Raw genomic sequence first — 10,592 nt, forward strand, 5'->3', positions numbered from 1 at the left:
CAATTTACTTATTTTTGGAGTTTATACTTTATTCTTGTTTTGCACACTTAATTAAAAAAAAACAAACTAGCATAAAAACAACAAAATTAGGCTTCTCCAATCGCAAAACATATTACCTAATTTAAGGATTTATGGTTTCCGATTTTTCCCTCGAAACAAAAGATGGAAGATTATGTAGACCTCAAACTTGTGCATGAATAAATAAAAAAACATCTAAGTGTTTCATCCAAATAAGTATTTTTAACACATCATTAACAAGAATATCAAAAGTGAAAAAAAAATCAAAAAGTATACACGAAAGCAAGTACGAGACTCAGTAGCAAATCCATAATACAAAATGGGGGCAAAACCCAAGAACGAAGAGTTGAAAAGCTTCATTGAATCACTTCAAAGCATAATTTTACACGTCGTTTTAATATATCTTCGTTCTGGGAGAAGCAGCATTGTCATCCTCTCGACTTCAATAGTACAGTAAATCCTCCAAGACTGAGACAACAATCACATGTATAAGTCTGTGAATTTTGTTAAACATCGATGTTATGATGGCCCCCCCAAGTCATGGTTAATAGTTATAGGGTTTATTCGATGCAGGTGACGTCGGAAGCTCGAAATACTTAGTATTTTCAATATTTACGTAAGTATAATGATTGAAAACAATTTTTTTATAATGTTTAAATGTCCACCATAGAAAATATAAACAAAAATATAAATTTTAATGAATAGACTATGATGTTTAAATGTCCACCAAATAAAATATAAACAAAAACATAAATTTCAACAAATAGAATAAAATAGTTTTAAAAATTTTTATTATGTATAATGATGGAAGAAAACAATTATGAAGTGACAAAGATTTTAAATTAACATAATTAATGGTGTAAAAAAGAACAAATACAAATTATATTTCAAAAAATAGAAAGCAAAGAGAAACATAATATACAAATTATAATGCGGTGTGATCAATTGCTAACATTATGTTTCTAACTATGATATCTTATTAACGCAGTGTATTAAAAATGTCAACACGATGACATTAATATGTCAACACATAATTTTGTCGACATTGCAATATATTGTGTTGACATTTTTAATACATTCAACTTAAAAAGACAGCAATATAACACATCCCCACATTATAATGTATAATGATGGAAGAAAACAATTATGAAGTGACAAAGATTTTAAATTAACATAATTAATGGTATAAAATAGAACAAATAGAAATTATACCTAAAAACAGAAAGCAATAATGCATAAATAGATAGAAGAAGAAAAAGGCGAAGAGTCAAACCCGGTTCGCATGATGTCGTCTGCAACCAACTGCAACACTGGAATCACATGCTAATTGTAGTTTGCATATACAATATATCCGTAAACAAGAAAATGATGGGGGACTATTGCCCCCTGGCCCCAAATGTGGCTTCGCCACTGGTCTTCACCATTCGAGTAATAAAGCGACTAAATGAAAGGATTGAACTTCGAAGTCTAAAAATAGTAGTGCAAAGTACGTATAAATAAAACAACATTAACATTTATCTGTTTCCAACTAAAAATTGACTATCTTCTTCAAGAAATTCACAACTTAGATCTATCTACACTAGGACATCATACTCAATGCCCCTTTTGACATTGTGATAGGTCTTGCAACTGTCGCATATCAAATCAAATCTCCTCATTATCCATCCGCATTATCAAATCAAATCTTTTCCATAGATCATCATTCCTAACGAATCGGCCGAATCAGTGTTATGTTTCCAACTGTCCGAGGTATTATTAGCACAATGACAATGAGAGTTCAATCCCACGAGGATGAGGCCAAGTTGTGTTCTTTGTGCTCAAAAAAGGTTTTTGGCGATACCATCATACCTTAGAGCATCCACAATAGGCAGGACTAGCCAATAGCCTAGCACTAGGACTAACCAAAAACACCTCCTGTTACGTCACTAGGACATCCTACAGCCTGCCACATCACTAGGACATCCCACAACCTAGTAATAGGCTAGCACTAGGACTAGCCGACGCCCTAGCCAATAAAACAAATGCACAAATTCATAAATACAGAATTAAAAATTTGACACGAATATGGACAAATTGCAACCATTTTATTTAAAAAAACAAACAAACATATTTAATTAAAAAACATAGTCTCAATTAAAAAAAAACCATCTCTAAGCTTCATCGCACGCGGCCACCCGCCTCACTCTTCGGAGTCCCCTTGGCCATCCCCGACGGCATCGGAATCCCCAGCAACTCTCCCAACGGCACCCCCGGCGGGGGGTGTCATCCCCAAATCGCGCCTCATATCATGGATGAGGCTCTCCAGAAAGTCCTTGTGTTTGGAGTCCGTTGCCGCATTCAACTCCTGTATGGCCTCGAACAAGTTCCTCTGCGCTTGCATACGCGCGAGGTGAGTGAGAGTGGCACTAGGCTCGGTACTGGGAGTTGCAGATTGGACCTCCTGGGACCCGCTTGAGGCTCCCCTAGACATCCGCATTGCCTTTTTTTGCCTAACCGGGCGACGGCGGTGGGGAACCGGTGGAGGCGCCTTTTCGGCATCGTCGGGGAGGTCGTGGGAACCCCCACTGCTGCTGTACTCGCCGGAGAGATTGAGGCTCGTCTGCTTCGGCCAGCCAGCATCAACTCCAGCACGGAATTTGGATGATTCTATCAGCTCTACTAGGTATCCTAGTACTTAAACTGGTCGAATTTTCTGGGCTTGGGGAATTGCTAACCTTTTCACATCGTCCATGGTCATGTCGTTGGTCATCGAACGAGTGTTGTTGTCGTAGATGCCGACAAATCTGGAGACGGCGGCCTTTATCCGTTCCCGTTGCTTCCAGATCTCCTCAGACGTATGATACTTCGCACCCCTCAGCTTAAATGTTTCGTAGGACTCGGAGATGCGAGCCCATATCCTGTCGATGGTCTGATTATTCGACCGAATGGGATCTTCACAAATATTGATTCAGGCCTTTGCCACAACCACGCACTCCTCTGGACTCCAAGCGGACCTCCGTCCATCACCGGCCTCCCCCTCGTCCCCCGCCTGCGAAGCACCTGCCACCCCTTGCCCTTCTTCTTCAACTTCCCTGCCGAAGCACCCCGATGCCCTACCACCGGTTCTCTCTCAGTGGGAGATTCCCTGATCGGAGAAAGACTCATCTCCTCCAATGAGAAAGTCTCAATGACGGTGAACTGAGTCTCTGGTGGAATAGAAACCTGGAACCGCCTGTCAAAAAATCCAGAGAGGGCCGATAGACATTGTCCCCAAGCGATTGGAGGACCTCCGATCTACTGCCTCCGGCAGTGGCAGGCATGCCCTGCATACCCATTCTTAAGCCACTCCCCATCCCGGGCATCATCCCGCCCATCCCTGCCATCCAGGGCAACATCCCCCCATCCCGGCACTCATACCGGGCATTCCCACACTCATCCCCGCCATCCCGACATTCATCCCCGCCATTCCGTGTATCACCCCCATCCACGGGTACATCCCGAAGTACCCAGGATATCCACCCATACCCATACCCATTACGGGCATCATCCCGGCCATCCCGGGCATTCCGTCGGCGTTCCCGACCATTCCAGCCGCGTTTCCCCACCTCCAACGGGGAACATCAGCGTTTGTGATTCGCTTGTGGCGGGATATAGAGTTGAAATGAGAGTGGAGAAAAAGAAACTCGTTAATACAAGTGGTGCAAATGAAATGAAGTGCAACGAGCCATATATATAGAGTTGAAATTAAATAAAAAATAAAAAAATAGCAATAGCTGATCGCACGCCGATCGCGTCAGTACAACAACGGAGGAGCGATCGGCTAACGCAAACCCACCGCGGACGAATATGAGGTAGTTGATGTATTTCTTTTGGGCACATGATTTAAGAAATTGATTTGTCAAAAGTTAAAGTGGAGAGAGTATAATAAAAGATGGAATAAAGTAAGAGAGATGAATAGAGAGTAAAGTAAGAGATAAAATAAAATTTTAATAAAAAGAATACGACTCGACTATCTTGGGACGGAAGGAGTAGTATATCTGGATAGATGAATTTAGGATTTAGGAAATTTAATTACTCCATTTTATAAGTGGCTAAAATTACAGTTTTTGAGGTGAGGGAATTTCAAAATTTTCAAAACTCAAAGAGCGTTATTAAATCACCGGTAAATGGAGCAAACATTTGGACTATAGCATACACTTCTAACCGGATAAAACTGGAGGCAGAATAACTGGAGAGAAGACATTTCCCGCCCAACGATCAAAATGCCTACTGATTAGCCAATGCAGGTGTAGGCGTTCCGTTCCCCCAATTTCACACTATTACAACATCACTATGGCGTCACGAACAGGTGAGCTTACCTGCATTTACATACAGAGCTGAGATAGTTTTCTCACACTGATTTTAATTTGATCGCCGTATTTCCTTGCTAGTTGATCTTTGGGCCGAAGTAGTATCAGAAGAAGAGGAGCGTAAGCGACCAATTGAAGATTCGGAGCCTGCAATCGTCTATCGGAGACAAAAACCTCATTCTATCCCTCAAAAAGTTTTACCGAGGTTCGTTTCTGTATGCTATATACAAAAATTGACTATCTATGGGGTTTATTCTGTCGATTATTTTGTTGGCAGGAGGCAATCGAATTCAAGCAGCAGGGATGGGACTCGTAAGAGTATTTTGCCGGTGAAGCGCGTGAGTTGGAATCGGTCTCTTTCCACTAGGTTGGTTCTATATTTGTGCCATTGCTTCTCCATACGATGATACGAGAGTTCTAATTGTTTTTGGGAGATGGTTTTTGGTTTTATATGTTGAAGGAACATTCCCTATTCAGTTGAGTCGTTTGACTACAATGAAAAGATATTTTGGGGCTTATGCGGTAATGAGCTCAATTTTATCCGACTTTTCTTTCTTTGCCTTCCTGTTCATCTCTGTGCTCTTATGTTGTGGGCATTAAGTAGCTAGAACTGGTAAGCACACTGTTCCTAGTTAGATTAGACCCATTCCAGATGGTACTGTTTGTCAGCAAATTTATTCATTGTTTGGACAAAGTTAAACATTAGTAGCATTTTAATTTATAGTATGAAATAATTTAGGAAGAAATGCAGGGCGGTGGAACGTGAAAGCATCTGTGCCTCATGAATCCCAAAATATGTGTATCCATCTTCCTCAGTACCTAATTTCTGGAAGATAGAGTAATTATAAAATGAACAGCTACAACTAATAAACAGATTGAACTGACTAAGTGCACATCTTCCTTGGTATGGCAATTGAAACTAGTAATACGCACTAAAATCTAATAACACAGTTAAGATAGAAACTAGATTATTTAATGAACAAGTAAATGTTATATTTCACTTTCACTTAATAGTACCTTGTGATCGGGCAAGGCCAAATGCTTTTATTTAAACACAGGAATTGAACATGTGACTTGACTAACATGCTTTTATTTAAACACAGGAATTGAACATGTGACTTGACTAACTCCTTTTTTTTCCATCATGATGGGGTTTTCAAGTGGCAACTACTAGACCAGGAGAGAACAATAGAAACAGCAGATTTTTGATTTTATAGTAAGGCTTAAGTGTCAATTTCCTTGAAGAGTGTCACTAAGATTACAGTTGGTCACTTCATTATAAAGATAAGGGTGATGAACTGCGTAGGTCAAAGCATTCAGTGCAAAGAAGTAAATAATGAAATGGATAAAAATAAATGTCAGAAATGAAGTGTAACATTATATTTCACATGAAAGCAAGATTGGAGAAGAGGGAAAGCTAAAGACCCTTTTATCAGTTATTGATGTATTTTGCCACTATAATATTGGCTTTTGAGACAATCTTTTGTTGCTAGCTTCAATCTTGAGTACTGTGCCACTATAATATTGGTTTATGAGACCATCTTTGTTTGTCACATTATTATTTACTTTTAAGATCAATATTAGTGCTTGCTATTAAAAGTCTAGTCATCTTATGTATTTGTTTGAAAAAAAGTTTACTATGCTAACAGTTGGCAAATGTTGGTTTCCTTTGACAGAGGAAGGACAAGCATTGCTGCCAATGCATGTGTGGATCAACCAAAACAAGGAAAACCTAGGAGAAATGCTAAACCACCACTCCCTAGAGTATGTCCGGCTGCCAGTTTCACTTACTCCGTTGAGGAATTTTGTCCTTCAGTTAATACTTTTTAATGATATTATCGGCATCAGTTGGTTTTTATGTTGTGATGTAGTAGAGTATCATGCACTTGTATATTGGGACAGTCAACTGCTAGAGTGCAATGAAACTAAGTTACTAACAGCCATCAGTGTGAAGAAAACCTGTATTGTTTATTGATTCCTTCTCAACCCTCCTTTCTCTGTTTTGACAGGGGAAATGCATAGAGCTTCCCAATTATGACAAAGAGCGAGCTTATTTTCAAGAGGTCGATGATTTTGAATTGCTAGAAGAAAGCCCCTCACCAAAGAAACCTAGTACCTGGACCATGGGCACCCAAGTTCAGGAAGTTGTCATCTCCCATCTATCCTCAGTATTGCGGAAATGGCTGATCTCCAAGAAATTAAGCCAAACATATGCATTTTCTGGTTCGCTTTCAAAGATATTGGAATCTGATGTTTCATCTTCAACCATAAAGACTCCAGGAGAGGAATATCTAGGAGTTCGGTTGACCAAAGATTCTACTCAGCAAAAGCTTAGATCAAGCTTGAATGAGAAGCCTTCATCCAGCATGCTTGAGGACACATGTGAAGATATTGGAGTTGCTGTTAGCAAACTCTCTTTGACTTCAAGGCCTTCTTCACTTGATAGTCATGCCTGGGATTCATTTTCCGCCTTATTGACTGCTTGTGGTCAGTCAATCCCTTCAACATTGACGGAGATGTTGACTAGTTACTGGTTTGTTCCCTTCCTGCTCTGCTGAATATACTTTCCTATCTCAGTTTGTATTAATTTCAAAATATTTAGCATCCTTATGATTTACTGCTTCCAAATTACTGCAAATTTTGATGATGGACTCTCAAGACTCTAGGTTTGTGTGCATCTGCTAATCTTATGCTATCATTTTCTAAAGTGGCCTGCCTTTTTGTACCAATTTAATAGTAATATCCTGATCAGAGATCACTGAATAGATATGGATTCCGAGACCTTTGAAAAGGACATAAATACTTCATTTTGTAACATTGATTATGCTTATGTCTACAGGACTGTTAGGTTAATTAATGTTCAGCTGTAAACTCTTATGTTTATCCAAAGTACATTTCGCTATGAAATTTTATTGTCAATATGCTGGAGGAGTTGGAAGCCAAGGAGAAATCTTAAGATGAAAATCCTGTTTTTAAGGCTTGGTCTAAATCTACCTTATGGTTGACTTGGGCGAAAACTGTTGTGAAATCAAGCTGGGGGTTATCTTGTAGATCACTCCAGTCATTTCCCCCTTGGTCTTAGAGTGATTCCTACTCTAAGTTTTAAAAGCTTGACATAAGTGCATAATTACTTTGCTTTTGCAAATGATGCAGCAAATTATCATTAGGAATAGTGACTTAATGCTTGCTACAACTTTTATCTGTATCTTAGTTTCTTACTCATGGAAATAAAATGTTTGGATTTAGTGAAAGAGAGAATATCTCCAAGGTTGGGGAGGGAACATACGGAGAAGCTTTTAAGGTTGGCAATACAGTTTGTAAAATTGTCCCATTTGGTGGAGATTCGCTTGTCAATGGTGAAGTTCAGAAGGTATAACTATTCATTACTTTTAGGTAAACTGGAAATTATATTAAGTTACATTTTATAGGTCAATTTGTCTGGGGATTTACAACTATTGGCCATTTTTCTAATGTTCTACAATTTGTCTGGGGATTTACAACTATCGAAGTTACTTTACTTGTTCTATGACAATTCTTGTCTCTACTTCTAGCTGCTTTTAGGTTCCTGCTAATCTGGCTCTCTGTTGCTCAGAAATTTGCTAGTGTTGCGACATGTAATATAATCCCCCCACACCCATTGTATCGTAGGATTGCAACGTTTTGGTCTAAGATATATATGTCTTATAAGTCAAGTGTTTGATCCTACTACATTGGCATGCTTCAGAAAGCAGAAGAACTATTGGAGGAGGTTGTTCTTTCATGCACCCTCAATCACCTTAGAGGACTTGAGGGTGATGTATCTAATGCTTGCACTTCCTTCATACAGACCATCGAGTAAGCTTTCCTTTTCTTGTTAGCGGCATATATTATTTTTCTCTTTTAAAAGCAAATGCTTGTTTGCTGGGAATTTTATGCTTTGGTAATAGGGAAGCTCGGATGAGTAAAACTGCTTTCTTTTTCCATAAATAGCATTACTGTTTATAGGCCATGCTGTTAGCTTTATTCTTAAAATGTTGTATTTACTTGATCTATGATGAATAACTACCTTTTGGTTTAGGAAACTTGCTATATCTTTAGAACTTGAATCATATTCGAATATTAACCCTGAAATATATATTGATAGATATAAACATTGAACGGATACTCATTAATTTGGCATAAAGGCTGAAAACTTGACTAACATATATCATGAGGTTCCCCTGGTCTGAAGTAGTAAAGAAAGGATATTTTCGTTTTGGATATTTGTTGTTCCATTGCCTCTATGCTGAATGCAATTTACAGAGTGTTTGGTATGTAATTTATAATTTTCTTGAAATGTAATGGCTTCAGTTTCTTATGTATTAATTCATTTGACTTGCTGGGAAACTTTTTTTTTGTAATCAATATATCTGCCTTTTGACTTCAGTTAAATTCTGCATATCTTTCTTGTATTACAATTTGCATAGAAAATGTTAACTGTACAGGATGTTACTTCCCATCTTAAAAAAAGCACTAGCAGTTAGTTTATGGCTCGATCAACAACTTTGTTAAGAAGAATTAAACCGCATTTATTATTTCATGTTGTCATAGTTTGAGGGTTTGCCAAGGATGTTACGATTGTAATCTAATAAGAGCATGGGAAGACTGGGATGTGAAGAATCATTCAGAAAATGATAACCCTAAGGAATTTTCATCTGATCAGGTATGCCTTCAATGACATTTTGGATAAGCTTTATCACGTTCATAATAATATTTCATTAATACTTGAAAGTTTAGGTTGTTGTTTGCCTTTATTTTGTTTCCTCTAAGTCAGCTGAGGATTTTGTTTACAGTGCTATGTAGTTTTTGTTCAACAACATGGTGGTCGGGATCTTGAAAGCTTTGTGCTTTTTAATTTTGAGGAAGCACGAAGTTTATTAGTTCAGGTAGGAGTTCATGTCTTTTTGGGTGAAATGTTAGTTTCTAAGCATTACCCTGACTTTAACTATATATTGCAGGTCACTTTGGCACTGGCTGTGGCAGAGGCTGCTTATGAATTTGAACACAGGGATTTGCACTGGTTAAGTTGTTATACTTTCAATATTTGCAACATATTATGTTCTGTTGCTTGATATTTTTTTTAAAAGGTGTATATTTTGAACAGGGGTAACATTCTGTTAACTCGTAAAGAGCCTGCTGCTCTGCAATTCATTCTTGAAGGAAAAAAGCTGCTAATAAAAACTTCTGGATTGGTCATATCCATTATTGATTTCACCCTCTCAAGGATGAATACAGGTAAAAGATTATCTACTTATTTCAACACTATGGTACCCATTTTGCAAAGATAATACAGCTAAAGTATAATGCATCCACAGGTGAAGATATACTCTTTCTCGACCTATCATCAGACCCAGTGATTTTCCAGGGTACAAAAGGAGATAAACAAGTAAGAAACCAAGTCACACTTATTAGCTTTTGGCCAGAGTTAATGATAAAATGATTCATAATAATAAATGCAGGCAGATGCTTATAGGAAGATGAGGGATGTGACGGATGAATGTTGGGAAGGAAGGTAAAAATGTCACAGATTCCCCTTTCTTTATAATTTACCCAGAATCATTACTCATGGATGCATTTTGGTAGCTCGACCTGAAAGGTGTTGTCAGGACTTCAACCCTAAACCCTTCAAGTCATGAGATCCTCAAATTTGTTACATATTTAACTTTTTTTAAAAAGTTTCATGAGTTCTATTCGGCAACTGTGAGAAGACCTGATTTTACTATTCAAGCATGAAAAACTACAGTTTTTCATTTGAGAATCTTTTGCCCAAAGATGAATTTGTTCTTTGGTAACGATCTACAGTTTCCCGAAGACCAATGTGTTATGGCTGCAGTACTTGGTTGACATCTTGCTATTGAAGAAATCCTTTGTAAGTCTTTTATCGGCAACTAATATAGTTCATTATCTAGACTCACCTATTTAAACTTTGTTAAGGTGTGACACACATATTTTAATTTCACAGGAGAGAACATCCAAAGATGAGAGGGAACTACGATCTCTGAAGAAACGCTTGAATACTTACGATTCAGCTAAGCAGTGTGTGCGTGATCCTTTCTTCAGCGATTTATTTATCAAAGAATCACCAAGCAGCGGCTGAAGCATGTTACAACTGCAGGTATTTTGATGATTTATGCAATTTAAGTCTATAGCCACCAACAATATAGTGGTTTAGGTAATAGCAGGAAATCTTTGATTCTGATGTTTATGGGAATCAAATTGTTATTGTTA

The 10,592-nt window shown here is 38.1% G+C and overlaps 1 protein-coding gene across 2 annotated transcripts; it reads left to right on the plus strand.

Annotated features, from left to right (window-relative positions):
* Window positions 1-3,427: 3,427 nt before the first annotated feature.
* LOC121759160 (serine/threonine-protein kinase haspin homolog) lies at window positions 3,428-10,592 on the plus strand. 2 transcript variants are annotated; one of them, XM_042154666.1, is made up of 15 exons: window positions 3,436-4,345; window positions 4,428-4,551; window positions 4,624-4,713; window positions 6,023-6,110; window positions 6,356-6,879; window positions 7,593-7,716; window positions 8,071-8,180; window positions 8,916-9,027; window positions 9,158-9,250; window positions 9,323-9,384; window positions 9,469-9,599; window positions 9,680-9,750; window positions 9,824-9,876; window positions 10,167-10,233; window positions 10,327-10,592. In XM_042154666.1, exons 1-15 carry the CDS (start codon window positions 4,330-4,332, stop codon window positions 10,459-10,461), a joined length of 1,800 nt encoding a protein of 599 aa, XP_042010600.1. In that variant the 5' UTR covers window positions 3,436-4,329; the 3' UTR covers window positions 10,462-10,592. The 2 variants fall into 2 exon arrangements, with proteins under 2 accessions (XP_042010599.1, XP_042010600.1); XM_042154665.1 differs by having other exon boundaries at window positions 3,428-4,345; window positions 4,428-4,713.

The sequence above is a fragment of the Salvia splendens genome, chromosome 12 (genome assembly GCF_004379255.2).
Source record: "Salvia splendens isolate huo1 chromosome 12, SspV2, whole genome shotgun sequence".
NCBI classification, from domain to species: domain Eukaryota; kingdom Viridiplantae; phylum Streptophyta; class Magnoliopsida; order Lamiales; family Lamiaceae; genus Salvia; species Salvia splendens.

Coding starts and splice junctions, on each gene's coding strand:
- LOC121759160 (XM_042154665.1), top strand. Junction 9,385..9,468: donor GAACACAGGGATTTGCACTG/GTTAAGTTGTTA, acceptor TATTTTGAACAG/GGGTAACATTCTGTTAACTC. Junction 9,751..9,823: donor GTACAAAAGGAGATAAACAA/GTAAGAAACCAA, acceptor TAATAAATGCAG/GCAGATGCTTATAGGAAGAT.